General features: G+C 33.7%; 1 protein-coding gene across 1 annotated transcript in view; it reads left to right on the forward strand.

Annotated features, from left to right (window-relative positions):
• Positions 1–22,587, forward strand: part of LOC118193364 (glycine receptor subunit alpha-2-like) — a 132,908-nt gene that overhangs the window by 19,581 nt on the left and 90,740 nt on the right. Inside the window, exon 2 of the mRNA XM_085822991.1 lies at positions 18,244–18,323. Coding sequence (XP_085679117.1) covers positions 18,244–18,323 — 80 coding nt within the window. The remainder of the gene's footprint in view (positions 1–18,243; positions 18,324–22,587) is intronic.

Raw genomic sequence — 22,587 nt, forward strand, 5'->3', positions numbered from 1 at the left:
CACTCTGTTTCTTTGGTTTTTGCATGCGATATTGAATATGATATGAATTTTAAACACATATTTTATTTTAGTTTACATTTTATGTATCTATGTGTTAATTCAAAATAATTCATCTAATTTCATGATATTTTGTTTTATAAAGTATTAAAGTACATACAAAGATAGAAATACAATTCTTCTCACGAGCATTATAACCTCATACCAAATAACGTCGAGTCAATAATCGAATTCATCTCATAATCACGCTAGGGGGCTGTTTTCAACTGAGTTTGCGGCAATTTTAACGTAGCTGTATAAGTTCATAAAGGACTGTGGGCAGTTCACGCTTTTATAGAATATCAAAATCTTAGATGATCTCATATGTTTTTCGCTCGAACTATATAACAATTTTTATTGGTAATCAAATTTAAAATGCAATTGAAATAGTTTTTCGTGATAAAGTAGAGTATTTAATATAGTCCACTGATTTTGAAAATACATACAACGATGATTTAACATTAGAGATTTGAATCTTTGAGAATAAATTTTCTTGTAACACGTTTCTTTAATATATAACATCTTAAAAGAAGCTGATCATTTTTAACACAATTCTAATTATCATTATTCATTCTCAAATAGTAAAAGATCTGGATAATTTTAAGGGAATTTAATGCTTACTATGTTAATGATATTAAAGTTTACTCATACAAGGCAAAATCAAGATTCACAAAAATATTTGTTTATCTCAAGTTACAACAAGTATTTTAGAAAAGGTTTTGAAATTGCATCCAGTTCATAGATTTTACTGTAAATGTAATACCTTGTTATTTATAACGCGAAAAATTATTTGAAGATACATTTCTTAACGTTTCTCGTGAAATCGCAGTCAGGAAAGCAATTTGTATGCAAATTCTCTGAAATATGTATTTCCGATATCATTACCATATTTTACAGCCCTTTTCAAAAATTAAAAATTTTCTTGGTTAAATAAACACTTATTTCAAGTTTCGAAAGTAATATATTATCTTTCTTCTCCACTGGAAGTTTTTCAGTAAGTGTTTAATTTCCAAAAACGCACTTGAAATACTTCGCTAATTAAATTAGCTTCTTTTTTTACCATTAAACTCATTTTTAATTAGGTTTCTCCTCTCTTTTCTTCCAGGCTTGTAAATGAGATAGCCAAAGAAGCGGTAGTATATAGAGGGAAGGAAGATGTCTTATATTCTCCAGACTACTGCCTTATTTTGGATCTTTCAAGCCATTTTTCACATAAATATCATACCGTAAGTCCTTTTATTATACATTCATGTTTTTACTCAAAACAATAATTATTAATGCTTCGAGCAGGTCTAGGAATGAAGGTGTAAACTAATAGCGATTTTACTTGCCCATTATTTTTTAATCATTATAATAATTAAGTATATTTAAGAGGAGACTAAAACAAGATATACGTCTTAAGAATGCTTCTACTTTCAGTGCAATCAAGGTCACTAAAATACATTAAAACGCACTATTTCATGGCAAATAATAAAAAAAGTTTCATGAATTAAAAATTGACAAAGGAGTGTCAATAAATCTTTGATTTAATGATACCACCCATAACAGATATTTCGAGTACCATCTACCTTCGATTATTATTAAGTTTCAATTTCCCTCCCGTTTTTATTTATTTAAAATGAAAATATAACTATTCTATGAAGGAATATTTAAAAAATTATCATTCGACCCATGGTCTAAAAAAACCCCTAATCCAGTCCGCACACATTTGTACTGAATGTAAATTCTGAACTCTAATCAGAACAGATAAAAAAAAACAGATAAAAAAATCTGCTAAGTCTTTAATGACTTGGAAAGTCATTAATGACTTAGCAGATTGTTTTACCTTTCTTTCATTTGTTATATATTCCCCTTATAATAAAAGCTAAAATAAATGAGTTATTTCAGTAAATCCGAAAACTAAATTGTTAAAGTAATTAATAAATACTTGAAGTTAAGAACATTTTGCAGATTAAGAATAATAATGATGATAATCATCAAATTTAAGAATTCTATAAGTTAGGGTACGATATAATGAAAATTACTGGTTTACATTAGATGCATTAATTAATTAATTACCTGCTTAATGCTTTCATATCGTAAAACACTTCTATATAATAATTAATGCTATAAATTAGTTATAATCCAGTTATAACCTCAACTGAACTTTTCTCTTTAGTTTATCTGTGAATTCGTATCACCCTTTGTCTTTAGTAAACATATACGTTTTTATTAATGTTGTGCAGTATTTTTGTAACTTTTTCTAGTACATTACTAGCTACTTTCCACGAAAATTAATTTTCTTAGTCAATTATTAAAGAGAAAGGATATCGTGAAAAATACTTCATAAATAATATTCATTGGCAATTTAAATCTAAGAAATTCTGGCAATTTAAAGAAGTGGGTCTCAACAATTGCTATCAAGGTAATACGAAGGCTTTCAAGCAACTCTGATTTGTTGCAATCGTTATACAATGAAACATTATGCTAACTGATCGTAATGCATAATAATAACAGTAGCAGGTATTATACAATTATTGTCGAAATTTAAAATATGAATCAACGTATTTCCAGTTACGTAAAAAGAATTAAACTACATTAAATGCAAATAAAGTAGCTTCCATCTTTACCTAAATACTATTTGATGAAATTGTGAAAGAATTTGCTTCCTTTATGAATCGAATTTATGACGTCTTATCCTCTCCATAGAACTCATATTCTCCTCCATTATTTCATTTTCATGCTTAATGCCTTATACGCGCTTGCACGTATTTAGGCTAAGTTACATGACAGGTGTTTGTAATAGCCATTTCTAAGACGGACGTTTTCTTCCACTGTTTGAGGTCTAGAAACCGAGCGTACCTTGATTACTCTTTCAGTCATATATTATAATTGCATTCTGACTTGCTGTTAAAATTCTTAATAACTTCGCACATTTCGTGTTAAATGTTGCGTTAGAAACGTGTAGACTTTTCTACGCTAAATTATTTAAATTTTTGTTAGTTGCTGATGTCTTACAAAACGTGTTTCTTGATGAGAACTGTGGCTAAATTAATTGTATAGTTTTTATTACATTTACGTCTTCAAAAGACGACAGGTTAATTGCTTACATGAAATAATCCCTTAGCTAAATCATCTATTAAACGTATTCATTCATCTTTTTTTTTTTTTTTTTTTTTTTTTTTTTTTTTTTTTTTAGTGTTTACTAAGCTGCTCGAGGAATTAGCGCGCTTAGAAGCCCATCGTGTGCTAGGTTCAGTTTTGACTTCTATTTTTCGAAGAATATTATGTAGTATGCCATAATCCATATATTAATATTGAGCATATTAAAGCTGTATTCAATGTGATTCTTTGGTAACTGTTATGAAGAAAAATGTTTCGACACCAAGGTTAAATAGCTTTACTTCAAGGTACCATGTTATGTCTTAAATTCCTATATGTTAAATGTTAAATATGAAACTACTTGCCGTGAAAAGGTTTCTACTTCCTCTTAGGGAGGAAAACTAAACTCTTAAGAATTTGACAACTAACAAAATTTTAGTGATCGTATAGTGAAACGTGTACAGCATTTTTGCGTTGTGAAAAAAATGCATCCCGGGACCGCGCCGTGAGAGGATCGAAAACATAAGAAAAACATATACAAAATATAAAGGAAAAGTTCATATTAAATATATAAAGAAAACATACTGTAAGAGGTTCCAGATTAAATATCAGTTTATTCAATTACATCACAATAAGAAAAATCTTAACCTCATCTGAGAGTCTTTTCATTTAAATTCATAAAAAAAAACTTAAGGTTTGTCTGGTAATTTAAAAGAAAGGAAAGGGAAACAATTTAAGGCATGAGAGTTAAATTTTAGATTCGACATAGTTTTTACTGCTAAGGACGTTTTGAACATCTTGCCTAAAGTTCAAAAACACCAAAGAAAAAATAAAACTTATCTTGAGGGGACATCTTGAAGTGGAGGACTCTTATCTTATCAAGCGTTGATGTCGGCCGGACTCATCTTGACACTGGTTCTAAAAATGTAGACTCCACTTCACCACTGTAGAACAGAAACAGGAGCACTGCTGCCCAGGACGGCTATCCGCTTGGTCCTGAAGGTCCTAAGTCAACACGCAGGTAACTCGTTCAAATTTCGCCTCTTTACCAGTACGCCGCAAGGAAGAGGGTTTTCAGCTTCAGGTCAGAAACGTTTTTCCTAGGCAATTACGGCTCGCCTGTTCTTACTCATCCCAAGAGCAAGTTTCACGAGTAACGTCCCAAGTAAGTTCCACCCGCCAGTCAGTAAGAGAGAGAATCCAACTCGAATTTCCTTCAAGCCAGTTTTCAAGAGCAACGTCCCCAAGTCCAGCAAGCCCGAAAGTCAGCGAGTCCAAGAGTGAGTGCGTAAGAGAGTCGCCTCTTAACCCAAAACGCGGCCGGGGAGCATATTTGCCGCTCCCCGCCGGAAAATATCTCTCTTCGTAATTACATTTTGTCCAGCAAGCCCGTAAGTCCAGCAAGCCCGAAAATCAGCGAGTCAGTCCGAGAGTGAGCCAAAAAAAAAGTCCAACTCGAATTTCCTTCATCTCCTTCACAAAACGGGCTCCCACTATGGCTTCACTTATCTCCCCCTTAATTATGGCAAAATTTTCGTTTTCAACTCCAGAATGCGGAAATAAGGGTGATCGCGCATGCGCGCCCTTCTTCACTTAGCCAACAACCGGACCCTCAATCGCCAAAAACCTGAATGACTTACATTGAAAGACAAGTAGCAACCTTTGACCTTTCTGTCACGTACTTTCCTCTCTTAAGGTCAACTAACAATGAAAATTCTTTCTCGAACATTCTAAAGGACAGAGCGCGCGAAATCATGACTTGGCAAAAAATTGCCTCCCTTTCCCTGCTTCTTTCACAATGAATAAAAGTTTGTACAAGATTTGCAAATAAAAGAAAATAAATAATATTCATTTAAACTAAATAATATTCCCAGAAGCATCTGTTTTTCCCCAAAATTAAAGCCTTAAAATAAATAATTCATAATCAAATAAAAATTAAGATTTCCATAAATCATAAAATCATTCACCTAATTTTTATAACGCTATCAGATAATTTCTCTACATAACATTTTCCTTTCCCCTAAGGAATTAAATTTTGGTTTACCAAAATTTAGCAGACAGACATTTCTTGAAATACCATGACTCATACCGTGCAATAAGGCTAAAGGATAACATAATGTAACAATATTTCACACGACTCCTTGGTACAGTGACGTTACTGACACATTAAATTTCAAGTCCAAAATGTGCAAGTAAAACAACAAGATTAATCAAAGCAATTACTAATTAAAATACTCAAGGAAGATCATCAAAAACATCAATTAAATCACTTAATTAATTAAACCTAGAAATACTCAGAACACATACAAAAATAAAAATAAAAATAAGGAGCTAATCACAAACAAAATATGTCTAAGATCAATCAATAATGACAAAAAGAATTTCTCTTTTTTTTTTTTTTTCCAGTTCATTGCATCACATTAGTGTTGCAGTCTCTGTGTGGCCACATTTCTGAACGTTTATTTATCTATTCATTCCTTTTCAGTCCATTAATGTAAACAATTTCACCTGAGGTCGAACACATTCTACTATTGTGACAATTTCTGCTGAGCACAATCATGGAGTACATTAAATGAGTACGGAGTTGTCAATGCAAGCGAGGGAAAACCCTGTAGTTAGAAATCATTGTTACGTCTTAGAACAGAAGCGGCCTTATCAGGGCCAAGCATTAGAAAAGAAAAGAACGTTACAACACAAGGAACCTCGGAACCAGCCGAAAATACCCCACACAAAAATCAGAAAGAAAGAAAACGTGATTGTCCAAAAATTCGATCCAACCAAAATCAATTCCGAAAATAGCATCCAGAATACGCTGTGCAAATACCAATTAGAATTTTATCCAAGGCACACAAATAATAATAATAATACAACCTAATGCATGTACAAAATAACGTTTGGCCAATATTTACAGATAATACCAAGATACACATATACACATAAAATGAAAATACAATTAAACTGTAAAAATTTCGTACATAATTCAAATGAGCAATGAGATCAGTGATACTTAAAAAAATTTAAACTGCAATACCTAAACAAATACACGAATAGTCCTTCTGTTAAACCATATCAAGTCAAAAATATTTCACTTTAATTCAAATCAATCCAAAAAAAAAAAATCAACGAGCAAGAGTGAAGTGTCGCTAAAAATTTCAAACCTCCAAGTAAACACTAGTGAGTAACAACACCAAACTTAAGTCCCCTTAATAAGACAAAAAAAAAATCAGTAATTCTAAAAATCAACTAAGTCCACGAGAAAAAAAATTCATACTAGTCAAAGAAATCAATCAAAGCTGGACTGAAGCACGTTACTAGAACACTAAATAAAATATCACAAATCAAAAAGGTGTTCAAAACAAACCCCCCAATTTAGGCAAAAAAAAAAAAAAAAATCTGAGATCTATTCTGCATCAGACTCTTCCAAAACGTTGTATAGTAACCTAAGTAGCAGCCTTCAGCAACACCTCCACCCAAACAAAAGAAACAAAGTAACTCTTTACCGCGTCCATGTAAGCTGAGAAAAGCGCTGTATTATGAATGACAGACCCAAACTTTACGTATCAAGCAAACCTCCAGACACGTTGAACAAGAACATAAGATCTCTTATCTCGGAAAGTGCGCTGACTGAAACGTTACAATCCTGAACCAACACAATGAAAAAAGATACAACAATAGTTTTCTCAGATAACAAGTTCCTGTTTCCTCCGGTGCAAGAGGTCAAGTGCCACCATGAAGTGCAAGTATTTACAAGAAAACCAGCTTTCAGGACATTACAACTTCACGCAAGACCTAACTGCAAGCAACAAATGCAAAGTTCTCAAAAGTGCTAAACTAAAAAAAAAAAAAAATACTCATAACTCAAAAATCTCTAAATATCTCACAAATCAATTCTACAACTCAAATTCTACCATTTTCCTATAACCACAGAAATCTCAATTCTTTCACAAAAACTAAACATCAGAGAACTTACATTTTACGGACCTTGGCAGAAACCACCAGAAAGCAAAACAAAAACTTGATACAACTATCTTGATACTAATAAGTCAAACCAAAACAAGAATTGACCCCAAATTCAGCAACAAGTCCAACCAAGAAAGAAAATTCAGTAACTCAAATCAAATCTATTACGATTCACTAGCAAATTCAATACAAACTACTTGTAATCAACAGAAAATTCCCACACAAGAGTACAGAGCAAAAATAACTAATCTTATCAAACTTATTTCAAAAATTTCATAAAACCAATTTCCGTTGTCACAAAATTCTCATTAAACTTCACTTTCTACAATTCACAAGACTAAATTTCTACTGTTTAAAAAATTCTCACATGACAACTCTTCACAAACTTAAAACTCAGAAGATAACTAATCTCAATTACTCTGACTCATTAAACTAATTAGAACTTCACTCAAGCTGAAAAATTCAATCCCAAAAAAAAATTAAATGTGCAAACATCACTATTGCTGATCGCAGGCAAAAATTCAAATCTAACCCATGTTCACTTAAAACAGAATTTAGCAATTGAAAAATAACCTTCAATTTTTTTTTAACTCATTCATTTGTATCATTATGCCTTAAGAACTTATAAAATTCATTGCTCAATACTAAATTAAATTTTCTAACATATTACACAATATACTGGAATCATATCAAAACATTGTAAATCGAAAAGTAATAAATATACTACGCTAGAGAATCATGAAAACATTACATACATTTCACAAAATATTATTCAATCAAGTCAAAAAAATCAAAATTTCTCTAACGTTACCCCTCACGATTACACATTTCACAAGATTCTAGGTTAAATAATTAGCAAAAACACACACACACACAAAAATTTCTAGCTACGCATAGCTATGGCTTGTCTCATTCAGTAAAATATTTAGAGTCTTTAATCTCTTTCTCTTAGAAGTGCTCAAAAAATGAGTCCAGTTTTTAAAGACAAGCACTCGAAACTTGTTACAAGGATATACAAATAGCATAGGATTATCGTGAAATAATTCATTTTCCATCTTGTATCATAAATCAGTACGTCGAAAATCAAAAATACACATCTAGAAAACACTCAAGGATAGAATGTACAGTACCTATTCTGCTACATTAAAAAAATATATTTTTCCTAATTTTAAAGTTCATTTCTGTTTGCCTAACGTTAAAGTCCAAAATTCCTGAAATTCACACAAATTCTCAAAATTTATCACTCTTGTGTTAACAAATAAGCAAACACAAATCAAAAACTCTAATTAATCCTAGCACATAAAATTTAACACCTTCTTAAAACAGTAAGTTATACGAAATAAATAAATTCAAAAAATAAGTTACTGATTCGATCCTTCACTAAGCAGAGGTCACGGCACCAATGTTAAATTTAAAAGCTTCGCCGTGAGAGGATTTAAAGTTCAAACAAACAAAAAAAATAATAAAACTTATCTTGAGGGGACATCTTGAAGTGGAGGACTCTTATCTTATCAAGCGTTGATGTCGGCCGGACTCATCTTGACACTGGTTCTAAAAATGTAGACTCCACTTCACCACTGTAGAACAGAAACAGGAGCACTGCTGCCCAGGACGGCTATCCGCTTGGTCCTGAAGGTCCTAAGTCAACACGCAGGTAACTCGTTCAAATTTCGCCTCTTTACCAGCACGCCGCAAGGAAGAGGGTTTTCAGCTTCAGGTCAGAAACGTTTTTCCTAGGCAATTACGGCTCGCCTGTTCTTACTCATCCCAAGAGCAAGCTTCACGAGTAACGTCCCAAGTAAGTTCCACCCGCCAGTCAGTAAGAGAGAGAATCCAACTCGAATTTCCTTCAAGCCAGTTTTCAAGAGCAACGTCCCCAAGTCCAGCAAGCCCGAAAGTCAGCGAGTCCAAGAGTGAGTGCGTAAGAGAGTCGCCTCTTAACCCAAAACGCGGCCGGGGAGCATATTTGCCGCTCCCCGCCGGAAAATATCTCTCTTCGTAATTACATTTTGTCCAGCAAGCCCGTAAGTCCAGCAAGCCCGAAAATCAGCGAGTCAGTCCGAGAGTGAGCCAAAAAAAAAGTCCAACTCGAATTTCCTTCATCTCCTTCACAAAACGGGCTCCCACTATGGCTTCACTTATCTCCCCCTTAATTATGGCAAAATTTTCGTTTTCAACTCCAGAATGCGGAAATAAGGGTGATCGCGCATGCGCGCCCTTCTTCACTTAGCCAACAACCGGACCCTCAATCGCCAAAAACCTGAATGACTTACATTGAAAGACAAGTAGCAACCTTTGACCTTTCTGTCACGTACTTTCCTCTCTTAAGGTCAACTAACAATGAAAATTCTTTCTCGAACATTCTAAAGGACAGAGCGCGCGAAATCATGACTTGGCAAAAAATTGCCTCCCTTTCCCTGCTTCTTTCACAATGAATAAAAGTTTGTACAAGATTTGCAAATAAAAGAAAATAAATAATATTCATTTAAACTAAATAATATTCCCAGAAGCATCTGTTTTTCCCCAAAATTAAAGCCTTAAAATAAATAATTCATAATCAAATAAAAATTAAGATTTCCATAAATCATAAAATCATTCACCTAATTTTTATAACGCTATCAGATAATTTCTCTACATAACATTTTCCTTTCCCCTAAGGAATTAAATTTTGGTTTACCAAAATTTAGCAGACAGACATTTCTTGAAATACCATGACTCATACCGTGCAATAAGGCTAAAGGATAACATAATGTAACAATATTTCACACGACTCCTTGGTACAGTGACGTTACTGACACATTAAATTTCAAGTCCAAAATGTGCAAGTAAAACAACAAGATTAATCAAAGCAATTACTAATTAAAATACTCAAGGAAGATCATCAAAAACATCAATTAAATCACTTAATTAATTAAACCTAGAAATACTCAGAACACATACAAAAATAAAAATAAAAATAAGGCGCTAATCACAAACAAAATATGTCTAAGATCAATCAATAATGACAAAAAGAATTTCTCTTTTTTTTTTTTTTCCAGTTCATTGCATCACATTAGTGTTGCAGTCTCTGTGTGGCCACATTTCTGAACGTTTATTTATCTATTCATTCCTTTTCAGTCCATTAATGTAAACAATTTCACCTGAGGTCGAACACATTCTACTATTGTGACAATTTCTGCTGAGCACAATCATGGAGTACATTAAATGAGTACGGAGTTGTCAATGCAAGCGAGGGAAAACCCTGTAGTTAGAAATCATTGTTACGTCTTAGAACAGAAGCGGCCTTATCAGAACCAAGCATTAGAAAAGAAAAGAACGTTACAACACAAGGAACCTCGGAACCAGCCGAAAATACCCCACACAAAAATCAGAAAGAAAGAAAACGTGATTGTCCAAAAATTCGATCCAACCAAAATCAATTCCGAAAATAGCATCCAGAATACGCTGTGCAAATACCAATTAGAATTTTATCCAAGGCACACAAATAATAATAATAATACAACCTAATGCATGTACAAAATAACGTTTGGCCAATATTTACAGATAATACCAAGATACACATATACACATAAAATGAAAATACAATTAAACTGTAAAAATTTCGTACATAATTCAAATGAGCAATGAGATCAGTGATACTTAAAAAAATTTAAACTGCAATACCTAAACAAATACACGAATAGTCCTTCTGTTAAACCATATCAAGTCAAAAATATTTCACTTTAATTCAAATCAATCCAAAAAAAAAAAATCAACGAGCAAGAGTGAAGTGTCGCTAAAAATTTCAAACCTCCAAGTAAACACTAGTGAGTAACAACACCAAACTTAAGTCCCCTTAATAAGACAAAAAAAAAATCAGTAATTCTAAAAATCAACTAAGTCCACGAGAAAAAAAATTCATACTAGTCAAAGAAATCAATCAAAGCTGGACTGAAGCACGTTACTAGAACACTAAATAAAATATCACAAATCAAAAAGGTGTTCAAAACAAACCCCCCAATTTAGGCAAAAAAAAAAAAAAAAAATCTGAGATCTATTCTGCATCAGACTCTTCCAAAACGTTGTATAGTAACCTAAGTAGCAGCCTTCAGCAACACCTCCACCCAAACAAAAGAAACAAAGTAACTCTTTACCGCGTCCATGTAAGCTGAGAAAAGCGCTGTATTATGAATGACAGACCCAAACTTTACGTATCAAGCAAACCTCCAGACACGTTGAACAAGAACATAAGATCTCTTATCTCGGAAAGTGCGCTGACTGAAACGTTACAATCCTGAACCAACACAATGAAAAAAGATACAACAATAGTTTTCTCAGATAACAAGTTCCTGTTTCCTCCGGTGCAAGAGGTCAAGTGCCACCATGAAGTGCAAGTATTTACAAGAAAACCAGCTTTCAGGACATTACAACTTCACGCAAGACCTAACTGCAAGCAACAAATGCAAAGTTCTCAAAAGTGCTAAACTAAAAAAAAAAAAAAATACTCATAACTCAAAAATCTCTAAATATCTCACAAATCAATTCTACAACTCAAATTCTACCATTTTCCTATAACCACAGAAATCTCAATTCTTTCACAAAAACTAAACATCAGAGAACTTACATTTTACGGACCTTGGCAGAAACCACCAGAAAGCAAAACAAAAACTTGATACAACTATCTTGATACTAATAAGTCAAACCAAAACAAGAATTGACCCCAAATTCAGCAACAAGTCCAACCAAGAAAGAAAATTCAGTAACTCAAATCAAATCTATTACGATTCACTAGCAAATTCAATACAAACTACTTGTAATCAACAGAAAATTCCCACACAAGAGTACAGAGCAAAAATAACTAATCTTATCAAACTTATTTCAAAAATTTCATAAAACCAATTTCCGTTGTCACAAAATTCTCATTAAACTTCACTTTCTACAATTCACAAGACTAAATTTCTACTGTTTAAAAAATTCTCACATGACAACTCTTCACAAACTTAAAACTCAGAAGATAACTAATCTCAATTACTCTGACTCATTAAACTAATTAGAACTTCACTCAAGCTGAAAAATTCAATCCCAAAAAAAAATTAAATGTGCAAACATCACTATTGCTGATCTCAGGCAAAAATTCAAATCTAACCCATGTTCACTTAAAACAGAATTTAGCAATTGAAAAATAACCTTCAATTTTTTTTTAACTCATTCATTTGTATCATTATGCCTTAAGAACTTATAAAATTCATTGCTCAATACTAAATTAAATTTTCTAACATATTACACAATATACTGGAATCATATCAAAACATTGTAAATCGAAAAGTAATAAATATACTACGCTAGAGAATCATGAAAACATTACATACATTTCACAAAATATTATTCAATCAAGTCAAAAAAATCAAAATTTCTCTAACGTTACCCCTCACGATTACACATTTCACAAGATTCTAGGTTAAATAATTAGCAAAAACACACACACACACAAAAATTTCTAGCTACGCATAGCTATGGCTTGTCTCATTCAGTAAAATATTTAGAGTCTTTAATCTCTTTCTCTTAGAAGTGCTCAAAAAATGAGTCCAGTTTTTAAAGACAAGCACTCGAAACTTGTTACAAGGATATACAAATAGCATAGGATTATCGTGAAATAATTCATTTTCCATCTTGTATCATAAATCAGTACGTCGAAAATCAAAAATACACATCTAGAAAACACTCAAGGATAGAATGTACAGTACCTATTCTGCTACATTAAAAAAATATATTTTTCCTAATTTTAAAGTTCATTTCTGTTTGCCTAACGTTAAAGTCCAAAATTCCTGAAATTCACACAAATTCTCAAAATTTATCACTCTTGTGTTAACAAATAAGCAAACACAAATCAAAAACTCTAATTAATCCTAGCACATAAAATTTAACACCTTCTTAAAACAGTAAGTTATACGAAATAAATAAATTCAAAAAATAAGTTACTGATTCGATCCTTCACTAAGCAGAGGTCACGGCACCAATGTTAAATTTAAAAGCTTCGCCGTGAGAGGATTTAAAGTTCAAACAAACAAAAAAAATAATAAAACTTATCTTGAGGGGACATCTTGAAGTGGAGGACTCTTATCTTATCAAGCGTTGATGTCGGCCGGACTCATCTTGACACTGGTTCTAAAAATGTAGACTCCACTTCACCACTGTAGAACAGAAACAGGAGCACTGCTGCCCAGGACGGCTATCCGCTTGGTCCTGAAGGTCCTAAGTCAACACGCAGGTAACTCGTTCAAATTTCGCCTCTTTACCAGCACGCCGCAAGGAAGAGGGTTTTCAGCTTCAGGTCAGAAACGTTTTTCCTAGGCAATTACGGCTCGCCTGTTCTTACTCATCCCAAGAGCAAGCTTCACGAGTAACGTCCCAAGTAAGTTCCACCCGCCAGTCAGTAAGAGAGAGAATCCAACTCGAATTTCCTTCAAGCCAGTTTTCAAGAGCAACGTCCCCAAGTCCAGCAAGCCCGAAAGTCAGCGAGTCCAAGAGTGAGTGCGTAAGAGAGTCGCCTCTTAACCCAAAACGCGGCCGGGGAGCATATTTGCCGCTCCCCGCCGGAAAATATCTCTCTTCGTAATTACATTTTGTCCAGCAAGCCCGTAAGTCCAGCAAGCCCGAAAATCAGCGAGTCAGTCCGAGAGTGAGCCAAAAAAAAAGTCCAACTCGAATTTCCTTCATCTCCTTCACAAAACGGGCTCCCACTATGGCTTCACTTATCTCCCCCTTAATTATGGCAAAATTTTCGTTTTCAACTCCAGAATGCGGAAATAAGGGTGATCGCGCATGCGCGCCCTTCTTCACTTAGCCAACAACCGGACCCTCAATCGCCAAAAACCTGAATGACTTACATTGAAAGACAAGTAGCAACCTTTGACCTTTCTGTCACGTACTTTCCTCTCTTAAGGTCAACTAACAATGAAAATTCTTTCTCGAACATTCTAAAGGACAGAGCGCGCGAAATCATGACTTGGCAAAAAATTGCCTCCCTTTCCCTGCTTCTTTCACAATGAATAAAAGTTTGTACAAGATTTGCAAATAAAAGAAAATAAATAATATTCATTTAAACTAAATAATATTCCCAGAAGCATCTGTTTTTCCCCAAAATTAAAGCCTTAAAATAAATAATTCATAATCAAATAAAAATTAAGATTTCCATAAATCATAAAATCATTCACCTAATTTTTATAACGCTATCAGATAATTTCTCTACATAACATAACCGTTTATACGTCTAAAGATTGCTCGGAAATAATAAATTTTACCAAGACTTCTTGACTGAAAAATATCATGCATTTCTATATGTACAACTTAAAAATTCCTATTGAACGAATAATCACTTCATTTCTTCACGAAAGATTGCAACTAAGCGCTTTCACTAGTTTCCAGAATTCTATAGAATAGTTGTGCATAATAAGAGCGAAAGATAAAGGTGGAAGCAAAGATGTCCGAGTTTTGAAAGCACAACAAGACAGTGTATGATAAAATATAAATTTACTCAAGAAAGAGGGTTTCCGAACATTCTCTATGAACATTAGAGCAGAGTACTTTCTATTTAGCGCTAAATTTACCAGGAATTGTTTCAGTCGAATTTTAATTAATAAATATTTTAGCACCGAATTTAGAATAAATATTCAAAAAAAATTTATCATCACTTCGCTTAATCAGATTAGTTTTCACTTGTTTTAGTAAAGTTCAAATATGAAAAAATGTAAGATAATAATGTTTGCTACATATTTAACACCTGTATTAACATCGGACGTATTTCGTAGAATATTTATTATCTTTGATACAGCGCATCGTGAACTCAATTTAAAGACCAAGAACTGAAGGCTTACTAATTTCTGTTTACTTCAATGAGTAAGAATATATTTAAGTGGTGTTTAACTGCAGCAACAAAGGGCTTTATAAATTCGTGATAATGAGCAGAATTTACTCATATAATTTTAGTTGTTTTTGTCAACGTTGTAACAAAAACCAATGCTACAATGTATAAATGCGAAATCAACGTATCAACGTAAATGTTGGTACTCTCGTAAATCTAAGAAATGAACTCTGACACATGGCACATCAGCAAAACTGGATGAAGCAAATCAATATCTCACGGACACTCCCAATAGAGAATCTGATTTCAGAATGGATTTGTTGCTTTCGTAAACTTTGATCTATACATCAGAAAACGTTATGTACCAAAACCGTTCACGTCTAACTATTGGTAACCTTAGATCAAGATACAAATCACAACTCTGAGTCAGGGAAAGAAATCTAAGAAGTTATCGTCAAAATTGTGAATAAATAAGAGCAGAAACAAGTTTTTGAGAGTTTATGAATTAATGTTTACTTCTTCCATGGCCAGATGGCATCATGCTTCAGTATGAGGCCTTTACGCAAGAGAGTATATAAATACAGAGTGGGATGTACTTTCAGAATTAGCTATCTTTTTAAACAGAAATTTCATTCAAATCTAAAGAATGATAAACGTTCAAGATTCTAAACAATGATATAGAATTTATCTGATAAAAAGATAATGTTTTCTTTCAACTTTTACAACAGGAAAACTCTGGATAGCAAACATGTTTTTCTCAATATATATATATACATATAACAATCGTCACCGAAAAATATGTATTTTTTATGGAACTGGAAGTTAGATATATCGACACAATCATCTGCACAGTTTTAAATTAAGAACCTGAAAAAGTTCTTTGAAAATGTGTGTATATTCTTGAAGAAATGCAATAGGATAGAAAACAATTCTGAAAAATATTAGACAATGGTATACTATACAACTGTATGATGTAATATTATAAAAGTAGCTTAGAAATTTAAATTTTATCAAAATATTTATGAGGCCTCTAGCGGCCGAAACCACTGGTAGTTCAATTACAGGGAAACCGGCCGGCTGCATGTGCGTTCTCGTTGTTTTATGTGCAACGTGGATACGAGCCAGTTTATAAGAAAGTCCTCCACGAAGATTGCCTCCCCTTAGGCATACAGCCCTTGCCTGATTTGCCGTAATCAAATAAACCATAATAATCATGATAGACAAATGTAACAGATTTCAAGGCGATAATGAATTTGCAACTCGCAGATTTGTCTTTGCAAGGAGTTAAAAATTAGCAATTAAAACTTTCTGTGATGTGAATTACGTAACTGTGCAAAGAATGAAAATATAGTAAATATTAACCCATATCTAGTTATTTAATATTAGTATCTTTTACCCTATATATTTCTAATAAATTTGGATATGGAATGTTATAAATGTGCGAATGTTATAAATGTGTGAAAGGAAGTTTTCTTAGAAATCTAACTCAAAACCAGTTTTTGGAATCTGGATATAGTTCGATAATGATCCGATACTGAAAAAATATGCAAGTATACATCTATAGGAATAATGAGGTCTTTTCGTTTTTATTTAATTATGCAAGCGAGAAGTGACGATCGAATGAATAAGGAATTTATATAATGGTAAGGACGATAGAATGCTGGGATTTTCCCCCCGCTTCCCAGCATTAGCTATCATAAACCTGTGACTACTCCAGTACTAAATTAATTGTGATTTCTGATGATATCTATGATAATTTTTATCTGATGCTTTTACCCATAGTTCAATTAAGTTATGGTTAAAAAAAGAAAGAAACATATTTTGCAAGATTACATTATCCTTTTTCAAGCGTTTGTTCAAGAAAGTCTCATGTGTGGGAGAATAAGTTGTTTAACGTTATGATATTCAAAAACGTAAACAATGAAGACAAGTAAATAAGCAAAATTCTTGCAGTAGGATATTTTGTTTTGGACATGAAGTTGTAAGATCTGACCTTCTTAGCTATTATACAAATAGCGTGATCTTACCAGGTAACCTGGCGACTTCTCGCACAGGCGTAAAAAAATATTGGCACAGAAGAAAGGGAAAATAACCCTTCATTATTCGTCAAACTTTGAACACAAATGCATGAACTGCGTGCTTACAATAATACCGATGACTTGCGGTGGAACTTCAGAATAGTTACACAATAATAATTTCAAAGATAAAGAGTAGTGCTGGTCTAAAAATTTCGTTTAAGGATAGTTAGGCTGACTCAACAACCTACCCGGCGATGTACTTATTAAATGGCCAAAAGGCGTATCAGAAACTCAGCGTAACAGCAAGGACAAACTAGTAACTTGCGCTGCCTAGCGACATCATGCTCTGAATAAACTACAAGATTCATCTGACTTTTTTTCTCTCTATCTTTTTTCACTCTTTTAAAAGATTTACAAGAATTTAACTGAAGAAAAAAGATGCTTTTTGTCTGTGTTTTTTTACCAATTTTATTTTATTTTTTGTAAGATTTTTATTGTAACTGGCAGCTTTTATTGAATTTATTACTGCTTGCATTCCTATTTATTTATTTAAATAATTTAATCATTGAGTTCAAAGACATATATGTTATCCAATTAAGCTTTAAATTCCTAAATTAAGGTTCACATTTTTATCATCTGTAATTTCTTTGTTGTTGTATGCTCTATTATTGTTTATAACTCAGAACATTTTCTTTCAGCAATTTTATGTTTGTGGAGCTCGTGAAACACGAAAAAATATACAAGCATTAATCATGAAAAACATATAACTAAATTTATCAAAATTTCTTGGGAAAGTCTCATCGAATCTTAGGGATCCGAGGAAGCTTATTTCAGAAATGCTGCTCTAAAAATAGCAAAAACTTAGACTTCCTTGTACCTTGATGTATGCAATTTATGTACATTAGTGAGAAATGGTTCTTTCTATATTTCGATATAAATCCGAACCACTTCAATTTCCGCCCTTCACTAAGGCGTGCTCCTTTTCACTCGGATAACCTTTGAATATTCGAGGATAGTGAACTTAGCAGAACTAAAAATCCACTAATGATTTGTACATCTGAATCTCGTATTCTGTACTTTTTGTACTTTATTTAAAATGATAGAAAAATAAAATGAATTTATTTTTATGCATTATTAAAGCCTGCTTTTTATTTAATTACAATGCAGTTACCCTTCAAGGTAACTCTTACAAATCATTCTCTTACAAATTTCTTCATTTTACTTAAAATATCTATATGTAATTACAATTAATAAGATAACGAATAGAAATCTCTTTAAATAATGACCGTGTGTTTCTTTAATTTTCAGATCTCTGAGCTTAGATTTTGACACAATTTTGCCAGAAAATCCTCAGGATTATGACAACCTTCAGCCGCCCAAAGAACAAGGTAAGAATCTCACCAGGAATAAATTCCGTTATCCCTGTTTGTTTAAGACTTTGTCAGATGATTGTTTAAGTAGTTGTCTATCGTTCGCTTTTAGATTTACTTTTTACTGAATTTTAATATTATAGCCTACAGAATAATTGTAAAGAAAACAGCGACACTCTTAAAGAATTCTGGAGGATAGATAAATTATATTCTATTATTATGTCATCTTTTTATCAAATTAACAACATTCAAACAATTATTTTGCCTAAGAAATTCAACTTATTGTATATTCAACAAATTGTAGGAGAACGTTCTATACTTAAGAAAGCTTGTGATATTTGTTTTCTTCAAGAAGAACATTTTTCTGAGATGCCCTCAAATTTCTGCAGATAAACAAATGAACAACAGACTATAATCCGCTTCTGAGTAGGTATTATATGGCACTAGGTTTTCGTATTTCATCTACACAATAAAAAAAGGCTAATATATTGTTAAGAAATGCACAGGCGCGGTAAGATGGCTTCCCCGCAAAGCAGGTTTAGGATTGCCATAAAATGGCAAAGGAAGGCAGGGTTGTCACATTTCGCGACATTTGGCGACGACATTGGAGATATGCCATGGACGGATGGAGAACCTTCTGGAACGAATTCTTACCAGTTTAGCCCAGAACGTTCTCGAACACAAGCCAAAAACTATATAAACCCTGCTGGTACGCGGAGAGTCAGAGTGCGAGATAGTTAGTCAGTCCGTGCGGAGTCGATCGAGTTGACAGCTGGGCAGCGAGTGCCGAGTGGATCGTCGAGTACATCGAAGAGTCTCTTAATGTATCGCGGTTAGTGCATCGTCGAGAGAATGTGTTAAGCTCCGGGAACGACTGAACCAAAGAGTCGGGAGCTGTACTCTGTGTGCGTCGAGTGCATCGCGAGTTGTAGCGTGGAGAGTCTAGAGAGTACGGGGAATTCTGAGAACGACCAAGTAGAGTCGGGAACTGAAGTCTGATGCTTTGCAGTGAAGCTGCCTCCATCGTTATGCCCTGATAGTGTGAAGACTGTCTCGCTGATTGTGTCAGCGTATGTATGGTAGTTCTTCGAAGACTATTAAACGTGATTTTGGAGCTGTCCTGATTACTATTGGCTAAACAAAATGTGTTTCGATACTTTATCAAGTGTCGTCGTTATTCACTCCAAATCCGCACGAACCCCGTAACGTACGAACATCAAGGAAAATAAAATAACGTAACAGCCGGTGTCAGAAAAAAAAAACGCAGCAATATATTTTCCCAAACCCACGTCGACCGTCTCATAATTATGGTTAGAGCAAGTGACCGAGACCGCCTTGAAAAGAATGTAGAAAACAACAGCTGATCTGATGAGTAGCTTGCATTGAGACCATAAGTTACACCGGCAAAACCGAAAGAAAGTAGTAGTGATTCTTAGATAGTTATCGGGTTGCTCGATTAGATAACCCGATATCTGTAACTGATTTTCAAATAACAAGGAAGCACTGTTAGAATCTCAAAGTTCAGAAAAGCTACTTAAGAATTGTGAGAACACAGAATTCTCACAGTGAACACGGTGGCATTATCGATTCTTGAATCGTTATCGTGCCCTACCACATGCGTCGCAGTGGATAAAAACTGGAAGGACTGGTTTTGTCTCTCTCTTTCTGCCTGTCGTCGTGTTAACGAGTGTGTGGGCCTTCGGGCCACACACACAGCTCTCGCCATCGTCCACTGTAAAACATCATGTAATCGAGCTGATATTCCTTTGCTTACGATGGAGGAGAAAACATGTTCTTGTACGAAGAAAGCTGCATAAATGAGCAATAAGAACACCGGTAAACTTTACTGGTTATGCTGCGAGGAAAAATGGTTCCTGTGCTGTGATTCCACGTGTATAATCCTGATAACTGGATTTTCGAAGTGACAATCATGTACGCCAAATTCAAGCACATCTACAAGAAATCTTCTCTCTTCTCTCGCGAATAATTGCACCGCCTATTAATTAAGCTTTTTGCAAGATGCTGATAAGTAATGTGCCATCGATGCTTTAGGATTAGGAATTACAGTATACCGTAAGAAATGAACGCTGTGAGAGTCCCGTAGGACTTACGAGTAGGACATGCCAAAAGGCATTCATGAATGTAGTTTTTTTTTTTTTTTTTTTTTTTTTTTTTTTGTAACGTATATAATCTAGGCTAATCAAGAAAAGTGTGTTTTGTGATTTAATAAATGTATATTTAAAAGAGAGCTACTGACTCATGCATACCTTATTGGGTAAGTCGTTTTATTCTTATGATTAAAGATCATGCAATGTACTAACCACTAAATTTTTGTTTAACTATTTACGCGGAATTAATTCGCATTTGATACTCTTAGTATCGTTACTTTGATTGAGGATTAGAAGTGTAACACAGGTGTAAATTGTATATCAGCAAATCAAAAAAAAAAAAAAAAAAGATGTAAAGAAGTTGTGATTATGATAAGAATGTAGCATGTGTACAAGCTAGATAATGAATGATGATCATGTGTGGTATGGGTCAATTTAGTGTAATAAAGCGCTAATTCCACGATTTTGGTAGAGTTGGCTTGTCCAGATACCAGAAGAATTGAATTGTACTCTACGGGGTATCATTGATTACTAGGTAGCAGATTAAAAAGAAAGAGTGTGGTGCAAATCTCCTTGTCTTACTGCTGAATCAAATTGAAGGTATGTAATTTAGTAGTGGATCTAATACAAATGTAGCTTGTAACAATGTCATGACACATTGGTGTATGAAATGTATATGTGAAATGAATATGTTCAAATGATAAAAGTAGCTAAATGAAATAGTGCATGTGATTCTAAAATGTAAAGAATGAGATAATGTAACAAAGGTAAACAATGGTTAAGAGGAGTAACATCAAATTGATAATGCAATATCATTAGTAGTTGATAAATTGATTTTATCACATGTGAGTTACAAATTATATATGTCAAAATTTCTTTTATGGAATCACATATGTGGTGATATTTTAGGTAAGAGTAGACATGCATGAGTACGTAAAAGAATAATACTAATTTAGGAATGTAAAAATTGTGTATCACAAAGTGTTTAAAGTGCTGTGTTTTTTTTTTCAAGCAATGTGAAAAATTAATGTGAAATATGTGTGTATAGTGCATAAGAGAGCTCAACTGTGTGCATGTAATGTGGAATGTTTATATAGTGCCAACGAAATGATAAACTGCAGTGCCTTTGCAAGTGATGTAAAGATTGGTGTGAAATGTGTATGTAGTGCAGACGAAAGTTCAGGTATGTCCAGCACAGAGGGATTGCATTTGTCCAGTGATCGGACAATTTTTTTCTTCGGCCGGAGGGAATGTGAGAACACATAATTCTCACAGTGAACACGGTGGCATTATCGATTCTTGAATCGTTATCGTGCCCTACCACATGCGTCGCAGTGGATAAAAACTGGAAGGACTGGTTTTGTCTCTTTCTGCCTGTCGTCGTGTTAACGAGTGTGTGGGCCTTCGGGCCACACACACAGCTCTCGCCATCGTCCGCTGTAAAACATCATGTAATCGAGCTGATATTCCGTTGCATAAGATGAAGGAGAAAACATGTTCTTGTACGAAGAAAGCTGCATAAATGAGCAATAAGAACTCCGGTAAACTTTACTGGTTATGCTGCGATTAAAAATGATTCCTGTGCTGTGATTCCACGTGTATAACCACGTGTTCTGATAACTGGATTTTCGAAGTGACGACCATGTGCGCTAATTTCAAGCACATCTACAAGAAATCTTCTTTCTTCTCTCGCGAATAATTGCACCGCCTATTAATTAAGCTTCTTGCAAGATGCTGATAAGTAATGTGCCATCGATGCTTTAGGATTAGGAATTACAGTATACCGTAAGAAATGAACGCTGTGAGAGTCCCGTAGGACTTACGAGTAGGACATGCCGAAAGGCATTCATGAATGTAGTTTTTTTTTTTTTTTTTTTTTTTTTTTTTTTTTTTTTTTTTTTTTTGTAACGTATATAATCTAGGCTAATCAAGAAAAGTGTGTTTTGTGATTTAATAACTGTATATTTAAAAGAGATCTACTGACTCATGCATGCCTTACCCTCTGAAACATAAAACGGTAAAACAGCTCTTCAGGACAACATTGATGCATCACAGGAAGTATTCGAGTATCTAATCGGGAAATCTAAGAATCTGTTGCAATACATTATACCAGATCATAATCTGCCAAAGTCGTCCAATATTTGTATATGAGAAAGGCTTTTAGACAACTGCCA

This window comes from Stegodyphus dumicola, chromosome 8 (genome assembly GCF_044657685.1).
Source record: "Stegodyphus dumicola isolate Sdum_Otavi_A_Nest chromosome 8, ASM4465768v1".
In the NCBI taxonomy this organism is placed as follows: domain Eukaryota; kingdom Metazoa; phylum Arthropoda; class Arachnida; order Araneae; family Eresidae; genus Stegodyphus; species Stegodyphus dumicola.